The sequence below is a fragment of the Vanacampus margaritifer genome, chromosome 1 (assembly GCF_051991255.1).
Source record: "Vanacampus margaritifer isolate UIUO_Vmar chromosome 1, RoL_Vmar_1.0, whole genome shotgun sequence".
Taxonomy (NCBI): domain Eukaryota; kingdom Metazoa; phylum Chordata; class Actinopteri; order Syngnathiformes; family Syngnathidae; genus Vanacampus; species Vanacampus margaritifer.
The window spans coordinates 49,984,429-50,000,314 of NC_135432.1; the positions used below are offsets into that span (position 1 = coordinate 49,984,429).

At 37.1% G+C, this 15,886-nt stretch overlaps 2 protein-coding genes across 13 annotated transcripts in view; one reads left to right on the plus strand and one right to left on the minus strand.

The window, feature by feature from the left end:
• Window positions 1-363: 363 nt before the first annotated feature.
• brms1la (BRMS1 like transcriptional repressor a) lies at window positions 364-5,705 on the minus strand. Of its 2 annotated transcripts, XM_077574050.1 has the most exons (9): window positions 5,653-5,705; window positions 4,959-5,112; window positions 4,795-4,885; window positions 4,578-4,705; window positions 4,420-4,499; window positions 3,886-3,982; window positions 2,866-2,955; window positions 2,689-2,753; window positions 364-2,615 (listed from the first exon to the last, which is right to left on the minus strand). In XM_077574050.1, exons 2-9 carry the CDS (start codon window positions 5,095-5,097, stop codon window positions 2,517-2,519), a joined length of 789 nt encoding a protein of 262 aa, XP_077430176.1. In that variant the 5' UTR covers window positions 5,098-5,112; window positions 5,653-5,705; the 3' UTR covers window positions 364-2,516. The 2 variants fall into 2 exon arrangements, with proteins under 2 accessions (XP_077430176.1, XP_077430088.1); XM_077573962.1 differs by having other exon boundaries at window positions 4,420-4,705.
• A 312-nt stretch (window positions 5,706-6,017) lies between these two features.
• Window positions 6,018-15,886, plus strand: part of ralgapa1 (Ral GTPase activating protein catalytic subunit alpha 1) — an 85,835-nt gene continuing 75,966 nt past the window's right edge. For 7 of the 11 annotated variants that reach the window (XR_013295196.1, XM_077574170.1, XM_077574333.1 and 4 more), the window contains exons 1-3: window positions 6,018-6,452; window positions 14,056-14,166; window positions 14,631-14,680. Coding sequence is in view for 10 of the 11 variants with exons in the window: in XM_077574170.1 (XP_077430296.1) it covers window positions 6,347-6,452; window positions 14,056-14,166; window positions 14,631-14,680 (267 nt within the window). In the remaining variant the exon portion in view is untranslated. The remainder of the gene's footprint in view (window positions 6,453-14,055; window positions 14,167-14,630; window positions 14,681-15,886) is intronic. The other 4 variants (XM_077574949.1, XM_077574779.1, XM_077574860.1 and 1 more) reach the window with 2 other exon arrangements.

The window sequence follows — 15,886 nt, forward strand, 5'->3', positions numbered from 1 at the left end:
GCTGAGACAGTGGCATGTTTAGCAGTCAGCCACCAAGATTCACTGTTGGTGTGGCGTCGTCTTGGTGATGAGCGTTGTTTTGTTTACACCCAATATATTTTGGTCAAAAAGTTATTTTTTAAATTATTTTGTACCCTTTTCCGGACTTGATGCCTTTTTGAACAACAAGATCCCTCTGATATTGTGAAAATTGATCAGAGGGACTTAAAATGGTGACGTGTGTGCTGACTTCCATTTAACATGGGTATGAATTTTTTACTTTCGCACTCTAAAACATGTTTATATCCACAGTACCTCATAAGGATCGGACCTACGTGTATGCCAATTAATTACCCATTAATGACATTACTAGCAGACGTCACATAAAGCTCTAGAAAATTCATTTTAATGAAACATTCCATCCTCAGGAAGTGTAACACAGACTGTGTGAAAAAAAAATCCTATTATTACCAATATCAGCATAAAAAATAATTAAATGGCAGTTTGATCATCAATTACAAATGAATGAACATTTTTCGTTCATCATATCCTCAACATGGATATGATGATGCATCCTCACTGCTGGCTTAAATGAAAACGGGACAAATGCTTACATTAACAGATCAACAGCAACTAGTTGTTGAAGATGGAGGCATGTTTATATTTTAAGTAATTAAAATGAGACAATAAAGCAGAGGTAGGTAAGTTCAACATGTAACGATTTGGTGTTTTTCTTTACTTTTTGAAATGGCCCCACTTGTGACCAAATCGGGTTTGCTTTTGCAGGGAGTCCCTGAGTGGCTGTCATAAAAAGAGATTAGAGAAAACCAAAGACTCAGGAAAGAAGGTATCCCAAAATATTCATTCATTATGCATTTTCTTCCTATTAAAGTGGTGTAAAGTGTAGAAATGTCCGGAAAGTTTTGCATCTACCACTTTAAAATTAAATATAGAACTGAAGTGCAGTTCAATGTGTCCATAAAAATCACACAATGATGCAAAAATCACAAATACACAACACTAGTGATGGGAAAATGAAGCTTCGTGAAACACTTGTAATATTCTTTTACTCCTCTAGATGGTGCTTTTGGTTTAGAATTAAGGCTAGTGCAATGGATATAGATTACATTTCCACTGCGTCTTTAAACCAAGAGCCATCAAGAGGAGTAAAAATAAATAAAAAAATCACAAGTGCTATTGTGGTACAGGCAATAACAATTGCAGTAACCACCAAACTGTACAAAAGATTAAAAAAAAATGTTAAGTCCAATGAAATTAATCTTTTCAATAAAAAAATTAAACCACTGATATTGCAAAATGCAAACACAGTTCCCTGCATAATAGTTGTAAGGGCCTATGGGGGGGGGGGGGGGGTTACTCAGAAAGAGACCGTTTAAGACAAAATCAAGGCATTCTATTTGATATCCAGTCCCATTCAAAAGCCTTGAATCAAAATATGAACGAGAAAAAAGTTCAGAATTGCAGCTTTTATGCCATGTTATTTACGTCTAGTTCCATCTTTCCTCAGACGAAGATTCCCTTCCGCCAATGTGATGAAAGGGGCAAAAGTATGGGGAAAAGAAATGATCTGCTCATGATCCAAAACACACAAGCTCATCTGTGAAGCATGGTGGGGGTCATGGGTCATGGTTTGGGCATGTTGGCTGCCCGCTGAAACAAACACAAACTGAAAGAGTCTGCAGTAAAGGCGTTGGGAAGCATTCCAAATGAAGAAGGCAACAGTCTGGTGAAGTGAATGGGTCGCAGGCTTGATGCTGCGGAAAGGATCATTGCCACCAAATATGAACTGTCATTCGCTTTAAGTTCATTTGATGTCTGTTCCAATACCTTTGCTCGTGAAATAAAAGCTGCAATTTTGTCTCATATTCATCTTTTGATCTGAAACACAAATATCTTCAGTACACAACAACAACCAAGGAAATGACCTTGCCATTCCAATAATTTTGGATGGGACAGTCATTCTTGTGCGTAATCATGTCTGTAAAAAAAAATCTAACACTAACTGCGTTAACCTGAAATTCCTTTTACACTTGAGGCCATTTTGCACCCTTACCAAAACACTGAATGTCCGTATTCATGGTCCAAGCAATTACAGTGTGAGAATATCAAGCCCTAATTGACATTTCTTAAAGTTGCCAAATAGAAAGAAGTCTGCTGCCTTTTTTGAAGCACAAGCAGACCAGCTGAGCATCATTCCTGCACAAAAATACCACATCATCGCTTTTAGGTCCCGGCAACAGACAATAATGTCTCATAATTTGGCATTGATAAGAATATGACAGTCACTGGAAGCCTCTGTTTTCCCATATCAGCACAAATGGTCTTCTTGGTCTCTTCTGTCATCTATAAGTATAACAAACCCAAGATTCAGCATAAAAAAATTAAAATGTCAAATTTGACCTATCGAGTTCTCAGGCCATAATCTTGCTTATGCGTTCCCCTTGGCTGCAGGAGAGATCATGGCCGCGGCTCAAATGTGCTGTGAGTTTCCGCGTCATGTTTTGTGTCGCCGAGTCTCAGCAGTTGAGAATGGGTCGGCTTCTGTCCGGTCTGAACGGGAAAGTGGGGCTGTCAGACTCAGACTTTCCTCTGTGGGGGCCAAGGGTGGCAACAGCCTGGATGACGAGACACACGCATGAGCTTGAAAAACACTTTTTTTTTTAGGTCATTCTGACACTTGACGCCAACCTTTCTGATTGCTGTCCAGTCCTCCAGGATGTCCAAGTCAGGAAGCATGTAGACAATATAAGGGCGTAAGAAGGGTTAAGGTTAATCCACAAGGGGCATCATACGCCCTTTCAACATTAGAAGCACAGTAAGAACTGTAAATGAGAATTAAAAAAAAGATGAACAGCCAAAGGATATCAGACACAACTGAAGGTCGTCTCCTCTTTTTGTCCAGACTTATAGCATCTCTTCTCTTCTTCCTTCCCGATAGCTCGTCATTCCACAGCTCTGATGAGGAACGCACAGAAAATGTTTGAATGCTGCTAGTGTTTCTTTTCAATCAGTGGGACATTGTCTGTAAGGTAGAAAACCATTCAGCCAATATTAGCCCTTTTCAAAAATAATCATAATCTGACAGTTTTGCTGTTTACACGCCAAAACATTCATATTTTCTCATGAAACAGTAAATGCTGTTAAGCGTTGGAGTCATGCAGAAAGATGTCGTTGCTCCGTTTGTCCACTAGAGGGAGCTCTGGCTTCATTCAATCCAATAAGCATCTTTCCCAGCTCAATGACTTGTGCCGTTCTTACAGTTCTACATTGCCAGGCCGCCATTATTCGCAATAATGTTGGAATATATTACACTTCAGCATTAGTGTGACTGTCGAAACACACATTTCTTGATGGAAAACCTTTTAAAAACTATTACGCAAATAATGAGCCCACTAATACGTTAAATGAGATGCAAGACATTGGGTCAACTGAAATGCTCGCACTCCAAGAGAGTATTCGTTTCTGAGTTTTTTAGACACTACACTAACATAGTATGAACAATGATTGTACAAAATGAGGAATAAATTGCAGATTTCGACTTGCAAACATTTTGAGCATTGCAAGACGACTTGCATTGCAATGGCAATGATTGCATGAACTTCTATAGCAGCCGTATGGCTGATGAGAGCTGATATTACAGGACGCTACTCTGCTGATTTACATGACCCAAGGTACTCTAGTTACTTTATGTAAATGTAGCAGGGTTCATCACGTCCAGCTTTTTTGGTAGCTGTAGTTTACAAGGCAGTAACAAGAACTGGCTAAGTGGGGCTAAAGGTTTAGCCACATTTTGTGGCTAACTACACTTAAGTCTGGCTCGTTGGTGATTTTTATGCAGTTTAGCCACATGGCTACAAGGTTTTATGACCCAGTGCTAATTGTTACCTGATGTTATATCAATGCTGTGTCTGTCTTCTTCCAATCTTCTTATTTTCTCCTCCAGTTCACTTTGAACGGTGTCAAACAGCAGCAGCTTCTCACTCTGTACACACACAGTAAACCAAGCATCTCAGACCAAACAAATAAGCATTTCAATATATTGTCTGCATATAAGCCAGGTAGACGTGTTCTGCCACCACTATATTCCGATCATCCTCATATTGCATATTTTTAAAGAGAGAGAATCCCTTGTGATATAATGTTACTGTCAGTTTAGAGAGTAGTACATGAAAACATAAGAGCTCGCTGGCCCTACTCTTTTTGATTTTTAATTGATTTCCAAAAAATAAAACTTGACACCGATAGTATTTAGTAACTTAAGATACATATGTAACTATCGTTTAATTAGCTATTTATTATTTTGGACTGAACAATTATAATTACAGTAATAAGCCTAATCGCAGGTCTGTGATTTCAAAGCATCATTGCACAGCAGAAATGGAAAGTCAATTAAAAGTGTGAGTGTTTCCCCTTTCTAACCTCCCAGTGCTGACACGCTGCCTGGATCTCACACTTGTACTTATTCTTCACAGACTCCAAGCACAACTCCTTGTAGATGCCTGACAAAAAAAGAAGGATTTTGAACATGAATACAGAAGGCCGGTGCGTAAAGACACTTTGTGACATGTTACAATTACCTGCCACTTTGGTGCGGACCTGCATGTTCTCCAGCAGCACTGCCAGAGGGTCCAAATATTCTGCTGCACGGCCGGCCTCCACCTCTGCCAGCTTGCTGTTGACCTGAGTGAGACGTTCCCGATACAGCCTACACACACAAAATATTGATTTTCAAACTGCTTTTTATGTCCAAACAGATGGAGCAAATATCAACCTTGGGGAAAAAAGGTTTCTTACTGGTCTTTGAGATCAGTGAACTGTTTCTCCAGAGTTGACATTTCATCCAAACACTCCATCCGTCTTCTCTCACAATCCTCTTCATCCATTTCTGCGACATACAAAAGTAACTAATGCACACATTTGTAGTTGAATAAGTACACGACTGCATCTGACATTCTTACCAGAGCTGTCTCCATCTTCGGAGACAGAGGAAGTTTCAGAATCCTCCTCCTCTGAACTGGATCCTTCTTGCTCCTGATCCTCAACTTCCATCTCCTCCGCTGTACTCTCCTTTTTTTCCCGGTCACGATGCACTGGCATAGCAGCAAAGTCACTCTGGTAGAGCACAAGAAATGTTTCTTTACATGGTAGTTCTACGGCTCACTGTCTCATCTTTAATTTATTGTGAACGTTTTCTATTTTCGCTTCAACTGATTTGAAGGGACGCGAAAGTAATACTAGTTTTGTTACGTATTAAAAACTGCGTTGCTACATGATGATTACGTGTTCTGTTCGGTTGCTTGTGTTATTTGACTTTTGTTTTGGATTCGGATGTGTATTTTTTTTTTCCTCAAATATCCCCGCTAACTGTATAAATATAAAAAATAAAATTTTGTTATAAAACCCCTTTCTTGATATAACTTTATAGGTACTTATTACAATTCTCGCAAAATGTATAGCTAGCAAAAGATAAACACAACAAATCGCAACGTTAGCTTTTTAGCACGTTTAGCTACACAAACTGCAACAGAGGTACTTGTTGCATATTACGCATATTTCAAAACTAAATTAGGACTCACAAACGTATAAACAGTTTGAGGTTTGTTTCAACACTATACATTTTCAAGAAAATATGTTCAAGTAGAATTTTCCTACCCTAAAATGCTGCCCAAGAACCAAAGAAATGCTAAAAACAAATCTCTTTAGGATGAACTTAAAGGTTTTGGGAATTGTAGTTTTCTAATGCAGAACACGACATATTGACAGCGCAAAAAAGCCCATCATTACTACGTTACCCAGAATTCAACACCGGCTGAAGGCGGTCGAATGGCGTTATATCCGAGTGCCTGTAAAAATGTAAAATGTTGTCTCCGATAAACATTCCTCATATTTGCATTCCGTTGCAAAACACTTACTAGTTCACAATAAAACGGAACTTATTATTGAGTGTGTTTCTGTTGATTGTATCTTATCCATTATTTCGTTTCCCCTCCCTTCTCCGCCATGATGTTTTCTAAGTGAGCCGAAGAGCTAGCTAGCCTTGCTCAGTAGCTCCATGAGCCTGCAGACTGTTGTGGAAAGGAGATGCAATGGATGGATGCTACACCCGTTGCGGTCCACCAACTATGAGGCTTACTGTAAATAAACGGTGTCCATTTGGACACGGTTTTCTAATGGGCCGCATCAGTGCTAATATCGTAACGCAGTGTGGGTGATTGCGTTAGGCAGGAGGAGACGTTCGGTTATTATTTGAAGATTAACGCTAGCCGAAGCTGTCTAAATCGCTACGTTTTAGAGCTAGCACTTCCTCGCTGTCTCAAATTTACTCCTGGAGTCTCCAGCTTCAGGGATGTTTTCCAAAAAGCCTCATGGGGACGTCAGAAAATCAACACAGAAAGTGTTGGATCCAAAGAAAGACGTCTTAACGAGGCTCAAACATCTCAGAATAGTCATAGGTAAGTTACATATCCTTAAGATGTTACGATGCTAACGTTCATTACTACGTGACAGTGTTGGAATGTCATAGGAAACTAACAAACGGAGAAAAACACATTTGAATAGCTGTTAAGTCGATATATGTTGTGTATTTCTTGAAGCTTTTAACAGGTTTTGTAGCACCCATTCAATCAGTAGTTTAATCGTGCTCCTGTATAATTTTGTGTCCCCCACCTTAATTTCTAACTGTGATGTGCCTCTTATGAATTCAGGTGTGAATTTTGGCGTTTTGGAGTTCGTTTGAACACATTCTCTCTCTTTTTTTTTAAGTACTCATTTTTAAATGGACACAATTTAGAAACTTCGGCAGAAGAGAAAATTGTGGGGGTGAAAAGAAAGTTTAAAATAAGATTATGATCTTTGTATGTTGCTGGAAGCATAAAATACAACAAATGCAAGTGGTCTGTTTAGGGGTGTGTCTGGCTGCTTTCATGTTTAACTGTATCCTATTTGGATTAAAATAACACTTATAAAGGTACCTTGTTAAGTGTGTTTGGAAGAGTCAGTAGACCGTAACAGGATTTGTTAAGAGCATATATAGATATCCTGGCGACAGTTCCTTAGAGTTTCCTACACATGTGCAGTCCACACCCTCAACATGCAGACTGACTGGGGATGAAAACAACCTTGAGTATTTCCTCTCCATGTCCTGTACAGTAGCCCAATTTCCTCTTTCCATTGTTAAGTCTCTGACTTTCTCACAATGTCTCTATCGCTCTCTCTCTCTCTGTGGACAAAGGGGTGTGTCTCCTTGCTGTTTAGGGAACACAAAACCACATAACACAAGCAGACACTCTTGCAGTATGAGTGCTAGTTCAAAAATGAACCCACAAACATCTGAACAATAGTCACATCCGTGGAACAATCACAATTCACATGGGCAAAATGAGGCGTGGCACATTGTAACACTTAGGCAGGTTTTTGCAGCAGAAGTCTTATTTCATCTTGTCAGTGTTGACACAATCCTCACAGGGAACCAATTTCAGTGTCCAGTAGGGGTGTGAATTGCCTAGTACTTGGCGATTCGATTCATAGTTCACGATTCATAGTTCACGATTCGATTCGATACCGATTAATCCAGATGCGAATCTATAAATTGATTATTGGGATTTTTTTTAACTCAAATTTAGAACATACTAATCAGTAAACTTGTACATGTACACTGTAAGATTTGTATGAAAATGTATTTATTTATCTGAAAATTCAGGCTTATAACTGAGGCACTGCATTTAACAAACAGGTTGCAGTCTGTTTCATGTTTGAACAGCACTGAAATAAAATATTAAGGCTTAATGTTCCATTAATATAACATTCTTCCATGCTTAATGTGCGAATCCTAACACTAAGTAAGACGCTTTGTTGAATTGTTTAAAAATCGATTCGGCCGCATATCGAATCGATTCGAGAATTGCACGCTGTAATATCGCGATATATTGCCGAATCGATTTTTTCTAACACCCCTAGTGTCCAGTGTCCACCCTAAAATATTACCACTGTGTCCACTGGCCAGGGCTTGACATTGACTGTTTTAGCTCACCAGCCAGTGGTTTTCCCAGCGTTGACATTGTTAACATTTTTACTGTTTTATTTTACATTTTACCTGTTTTGCATTTCATTATAGATGTGTTGATGTAGGTGTTATTATGTTAACCTAATATAACCTGATGAGTAATGCTTTTGACATTTTTGCTATCTTTTCTACTGTTTTCCCAGACATGAGAAAGTTAATATGTTTCGTTTGTTTATCTAAGAAGTCTAGTTCCTGTTCGTCAGAAATCCGGTTTTCAAAAGTTCAAGGACGATCTATAATACTGGGAAAATGCAATCTCATTCTGTACCTCACGGGGAGGACAGAGGCGTTTCCTGTTGTTTTGAATAAAAAGGCTGTGTGAGCAAAAGAGTACACACACATATTGGATGACACTGCTTGGGTGATATGCAATTGTGTGACCAGAGATCTCTGTAATAAATCAACCTTGCAAGGACCCTCTTCACAAGAATCTCATCTTTGATTTATTTGAACACGCAAAAGATTACAAAATAAAGCTAATCTTTCACTCACCAGCCAGTGGCTTTCCCAGCGACTGAGCATTTTCAGTAGCCATCATTTTGTTGTTGGATAGTAAGGGTTATCCACAGGTTGAAGCACTTCCTTCCGGTTCAGGTGACTTGCAGACCAGGACAAAACAACTTAAAAATATTAAATGGCGGATGCTTATGCCAAATTTTTCATTGACTGAAAGAGAACATTGTAGCCTATCTGATTATCGGTGATTGTTGCTATGGTGAGGCAGCACACTTCCGCGCATGCTTTGCAGTTTGCAGTCCTCCTTGTAAAATAGTTGTTTCTCTTTATTGTTTGCTTTGTTTTAAGTGTGTCTGTGATATCTTTGGATATGCCATAAAAATTAACATGTCAGATGAAATGACAGGAAAGAAATATAAGCTTTTGAACGTTGGCTCAAGTGAGTCAATCAGTGTGTAGCCGTGGAAGGTACCAACTCTTAAGCAAATGTGCATTCTTTTAACCGCTTGTGGGAATACCACATATGACGCTACAATGGCATTACAATATTATCATATAATCCATCCATCCATTCATTATCTACCGCTTAACCGGGGTTGGGTCGCAGGTGCAGCAGCTTTTAGCAGGAAAGCCCAGACTTCCCTCTCCTTCGTCACTTGGTCCAGCTCAATCTGGCGGGATCCATTCCCAAGGCATTCCCAGGCCACAGAGAGACAGTCTTTCCCGCCAGTGTGTCCTGGGTCGTCCACGGGGATCATATAATTCTTTCACAATTTTAACTATTTTACTGCCAAAAACGTTTAACGACATATACTAAAATCCAAATGAATGCTGCCAAAAACGTTAGTTGACGTTTACTATGTTGTTGTTTTTTCTCAATGGGCAGTGGAACTTGCTGCGCAGCGCTCCTTTTGTAAATGGGTGTAAAAATCACAAAACAGCCAATAACTATGGCCAGCAGATAGCAGCATTATATCTTTTTAATGGGCCCCCAGTAGCATGGTATTATTGTATTACAATGAAACATGACAAATCTGATGAAAGAGAACGTTTTCAAGGATGATGTGAATGATCAAAGCCCTTTTCACATTAAATGTAATTCACAGAGCGTCACTAAACAAAAAATATTAGTGTCAATTACCTATTTCCAAATGGTGATTTGACACATACTTTTTTTTCTAATGAAAGAATGGAACCCAATCTTTCATGTGGCACCCAATATGTTTATGTAGTCACAGCACACAGTATTCTATTTGCCTTGAAAGATGAGTTAAAATGCTCAAAATCGTCTGGAAGTGTCTGGGTTTTTTTGGGGGGGGATAACGTGTGGCAGTATAAGAGTTAAACATTTCCCAGGTTTTCTCAAATGTCTTTAAATGCTTTCATCAAAATATCTCAAAGATCAAGAATTTTAGAACACTTTGTTAAAAAAAAATTGTCTTGCTAACATGCCTGGGATGGCGGCGTTGTCTAATGCAAGTGAGCCAGCCCACATACTGTTGAGGCAAGGGCGAGTATGGCACATCGTTATGATGCCGACTAGGGGTAATACTAGGGGTAATTTAGTTTAGTTTATTTGGTCGTAACAATCAATAAGCAAAAAAGAAATATACATATATGAACAAAGACCAAAAAATGTAGACTGAAGCCAAAGCTTATACTGTCTACCCTTTTCACATGATACTACATCAAGATAACAGACCTGTCACAAGTTCATACATTCACATACTGCATCTACATATAACTCCAACAATGTATTACATTTACACATCATGCATATATTTACAAAAATATGTTATTATTACTTAGATACATGTATAGAAAAATATTTATTTTCCCATATTTTTGCAATAACTGTAGACTACATTGCTATTTCGTAACTATTAATAATCTTGCATTTATACATGTATTTGAAATTCTTAATTGAGTTACACAGTTTCAATTCACGATCAAAATTATTCCACAAGTTGACTCCTTTCACTGACATACATTTCTGTTTCATATTTGTTCTGGTTTTTATTTTCTTAAACGTCAATGTTACTCTCAGCTCATAATTGTTAACTCTGTGTTGGATGAGCTTCTGAACACAAGGGAGCATATTATTATTTATTTTAAACATAAATTGGACGTTTTTTAAGTCCACCAGATCGTTAAATTTAAGTCTATGTGATTTTATAAATAGATTATTAGTAGGTGCACGATCATCAACAAGGTTAATTATTGTAATTGCTCTCTTCTGTAAAATCAAGACCGTGTTTGTTATTGATTTGTATGTATTTCCCCAAACCTCCATACAATAACTCATGTGTGGAACGAAGAAAAAACTAAACAAGTGTAGAGAATTTTGGTTAAAGATATAGTTTACTTTATTTAGCATTCCTATAGCTTTGGATAATTTGGTTTGAATATATTGAACTTGCGACTTCCAGCACAGTTTATGATCAACAACAACACCTAAAAAAAAAACATTTTCATATACTCTTTTTAATTTAATATTATTAATCGTAATTTGTACTGGATTATTAGTCTGATGATATCCAAATAATATAAATTTGGTTTTATTTATATTTAATGATAACTTATTAATGTCAGCCCATCGTTTTAATGTATTTAATTCCACTTGCACTGTGTCCAGAAGCTCTGTTAAGTCTTTCCCGGAGCAAAGCAAAGTGGTGTCATCTGCAAAGAGAGTACATATTTAAATGATTCTGATATGTCATTTATATATAAAATAAATAATATAGGACCGAGGATTGACCCCTGAGGAACTCCACATATTACTTTCATAAATTCTGATTTTACTTTCTTGTAACTGCACATACTGTTTTCTATTTGCAAGATAATCAGTTATCCATGACAAGGCTTTGCTTCTAATTCCATATCTTTCCCATTTTCGTATATTATATCATCTTTATTATCAATAGCTTTTGCAATTTGCTCTGTCAGATTAATCAATGCCATGGTAATTGACCTATTGTGTCTAAATCCATATTGTTGTTCACTCCGTAGATTATGGCTCTCAATAAAATGAATTAATCTAGTCACAAAAGGTTTTTCAAGAATTTTTGAGAACTGGGGCAGAAGTGATATTGGTCTATAATTTGAAAAAGTATGGATATCTCCACTCTTGTATAATGGAATAACCTTGGCTATTTTCATTGCATTGGGAAAGATACCTGTTATAATAACCGAATAACTGAATAACCGATTGCAAATGTATGTAAGTGCTTTAGATATATACTCCAGAATATCTTTTTACTTATCAATATCACAACAATCACTTGATTTTTTACTATTAAACTTGCAAATCAAATCTACCAATTCGTCCTCACTGACTTTGGTTAAAGATGGTGTGAGGATTTTTTGGGGATAATATCTATGTCTACTCCATCTCTTTGTAGAGGATCAACAATCTGCTTTGCCAAGTCAGATCCAACATTTACAAAATATTCATTAAATTTATTTGCAGTTTCTCTAGATGTGGATGGAATTGCTGTGTTATTTTTGATAAAATGGGGTGGCTGCAGAAAATTTGGCAGTTGTAAAATTTTTAGCGATGTTTGTTTGTGATTGACATTTCTCTGTTGTGAGTTCATCAGCTAGGGCACTGTGTGTATAAATCTATGGCAGGATACACTGATTGGATGTATTGACATTTCTGAAGAAATGTGTATGCTAACATCTACATCGATTTGTTTGAAAAGAGAGCCCCTCCAATTTTATTTAGAGCTGTCAAACAATTAATTTTTTAAATCAGATTTATCACAACTTAGAATTTAGATTAATCACGATTAATCACTTAATTAAAAAGGCTTTTTTACCAACATTTTTTGCCCGCCAAATTTAAAGAGCACCTATATATATGTTAATTTTTTCAACATTTAATGTTATGAGCACGTCTTTAACATTTGTCAACAGTTAAGGTGAGGTCTTTAGTTTTCACTCAGAAATAAACAATTCTTAAACACTTCCTTCTCAATCTACACATCTGGGCTTTTGTTAATGTGTGGTGGTGATTTTGTCATCATCCACCACCACCTTAGCCTGTATTTTGCCATTTTGTTGTGTTTTGCCATGAGAGGGACGTTTGTGGGCGGAAAGTCTATGTCTACTCCTCCAGCCAATCACAGAATGGGGGCGTGTCGCTGAAGGCTTGCGCAATGTTGACGAGAAGAGTGGGGGTTGAGCCATGAGAGGAGTCAGTTTTGAATTGGTTATTTACAAACACAAACGGACAAAACTAAAGACCCAACCTTTAATTACTTGCATAATTAAAAATGGGGGGGGGGGGGGGGAAATGACCCCAATGCTTTACTTTAATGCATGTAGTTATGTTTATTGCTGAACCACAACCTGTGCTACCTTTAACGTAGCCATCCGCTGTCAGCAAAATTAATATTGTGATTAATCTGCGTTAATACATGATTAACGCAATAATTTTTTGTGACTAATTAATTTGTTAATGCTTTAACTTTGACAGCACTAGTTTTATTATATGTTGTATTTGACACATTGGATTACATTTTTTTATTTGTGTCATTGAGATTGTCTGTCAGTTCCAAACTGTTTTAAATTATTTTTATTATTATTATTATTATTATTATTATTATTATTATTATTTAGCATTCCTCTACTTTCCTAGTCTTCGGTGCATATTTTTTGGAACAGCATCAATTTCAAAATGAAAAACAACAACTGTTTGGACACTAAACATTTTGTCTGTGTAGTGTCTTCAATTGAATATAGGTTGAAAAGGATTTGCAAGTCACTTTATTCTGTTTTTATTTACGCATTATACAGAATTCCAACTTTATTGGAATTGTGTTTTTTATATTACATATAGATGTGCACTTAATACATACATTGTCATATACAGTACATTTAGCATAAGCATTTTTATGTGATTGCCTGTCTACTGTAAATCAAAATCTTAAGGTCTGTAACTCGCAAACTATGTTGAAGACCAGAAATGCACTGTATGCTATCAAGTGGACTAACTTCCTGTAGTATGCTGCATCAGACTAGATGAGAGCGCACCGGATTACATGATTTATGCGGCAGGCACACCATCCTGGTACAGTGTTACCTTGATTTACACGTTTCATGACTAAACTTAAATTTACTCTTCGGTTCAATACATTTTCCCAATTGAAATGAATAGAAAAACTATTCATCCAGTGCCGCCTCCCAAAAACAACTCCAATGTTTTTGTTGTTTTTAATAAAGAAAAATAGCACTGTGTTGTAAAATATAAATTATAACATGATAAAGAAAAAAAGAGAATTTAAAGAATTGTTTTTTTTAAAGAAAAGGTAATGGTGAAAGTATTGCTGTGTTGCATACTGGGTTGCTCAGTTCTGCCGGGTTGGGTGGGATTTATGATTCATGTTATAATTAATTCCAGTAAATGGACCAAAATTCTTTTTGTTTGTTTTTTAATGCTGAAACAATTGAATATGAATATGTTGACGTTTTGAGTGTTTTTTCCTATGCGTCTCTGGTTAAATATCGGTTTCATTCCCTTTTTTATTTTCTAGAAAATGCAGAGCCACCAGAGCTGAAGCAGTTCTTCGACCAGAACTACTCCCATATCTACTACGTTTTCTTTGAGAACTTTGTTACCATTGAGGTTAGCCTCAAGCAAAAGGGTGAGTTACAGTATATTATTATTATTATGGTACTGCTGTGTGTACCACTAACAGTGGGTTGGCTTGTGAAGCAAGCAGCCTATATTACTAGCCTGCATACTTATTCAGCGTTCCCGTGGATCCTTCAAAATAGGGTTGTGCGATATGGCCCAAAATTAAAATCTTGAATATATATATATATATATATATATTTACCTCGTTTACTCATTTATAATTAGTCCATTGACGTACTTTCCTTTTCACTGAAAACTTAGGTTCTTACAGTTTGACAAGGGAACCCTGCCTTGCTATGAGGCCTTCACAAATGCGGCTTTCAGACTTGCAAGAGTCAGTATGCCCATTAAAAATGTCCACAAGAACTTTCCAGTTATTATTATTATCACTGTTATCTTGATTTAATGTGCAATCAGCATGTTGTTTTTAGAAAATGAATTAATAGCATCTTTTTTTCCCCTTCATGCTAGGTCACAAGTCTCAGAGGGAGGAGTTGGACTCAATCCTCTTTATTTTCGAGGTACCGTACTTAGATATTGTTTTCTATATAGGTTTTGGACTGTCTCGCCAACTTGTGATTCATTATGATTATGATTCAGAGGGCTACAATTTGCTTCAATTGCTGATTCGTAGGGCTTAGATTTTACACCCAAATCCCGATTTGTTAATCGTGTTGACACCAATGAATGACTATCAAATTGACTCAAATGAGTTACTCATTTACTTTTACAGATAACCACCAACAAATCAAAATTTGATCGATGGTAAATGGAGTGCACTTATATAACACTTTACGTACAACCACAGTATTCAAAGTGCTTTACAAAGCCTCATATTGACTTCTTTGAAAATGTATCTAATGAACCAGTGTGTTGCTGTTTCAACAAACAGAAAAGTTTTCTTCTGTATTTTAAAATGGCTTCTTTTAACCACTAGGATCAGTTGCCGTACACTGGCCAACGGTACAACCATAAAGCCCTTCGCGTTGTCGCAACAGCTAGCTGGGGAGAGCATTTCCCTGTGATTCGAATTGCCAAACGTCCTCTTGTTTGTTGCATTTAAGTGGCCAACGGTGAAGTAATGATGGAGGCGTTGATACACTGCCAGAATGTGCTGTATTGATTGACTGCGTAACAGCTTGATGTAATGCTCATTAGATGGCTAACTATTCTCATGCCGTCTTACATACTTCCTCTGTTACGCCGTCTCGCTACAACAGCACACATGCGCATTCCCTACATGCAGTACATACGTCACACTTACTGAGTTGCTGTTCACTCTGTGACGATGCAACAATGTTCAATGATTTGTTCTGACGCAAATGCAAAAGTCATGTTTTGGCATTCATTTTTTATGACCAATCCACATCTCAATTGGTGCACAGCCCTACTGATTAGAAATACATCTCAATGCATCTTGAACTGATGCATATTTTTACTTCAATTTTGTTGTTTTTACTGTGACTGTGTAATTATTACACTCTTTAAAATAGTATTTGTTATTCACTTGCATTTCCAAGATTAAAATAAATTACCAGTCCATTTACTTCCATTACCTTTGATTAAAACAAAATGTAAGAATTGTATAAATAAGAATGCAGCATTTGCCATCAAATGTTTCTCATTGTGCTGCAAGAAAAGCAGAATGTGTATTGTGTATTCAAATGGCAAAAACATAACAATCGCAGTAGTTAAACTTAAATCTCAGTCTGTCAGTCTTATCACAC

Bases quoted from the DNA above. Each gene is read 5' to 3' on its own strand.
- brms1la (XM_077573962.1), bottom strand. From the start codon at position 5,097: ATGCCAGTGCATCGTGACCGGGAAAAAAAGGAGAGTACAGCGGAGGAG. The intron at 3,983-4,419 runs GTTAGAAAGGGG...GTGTGTGTACAG, and splicing joins CAGCGTGTCAGCACTGGGAG to AGTGAGAAGCTGCTGCTGTT. The intron at 2,956-3,885 runs GTAACAATTAGC...GTTCCTCATCAG, and splicing joins CAGCATTGATATAACATCAG to AGCTGTGGAATGACGAGCTA.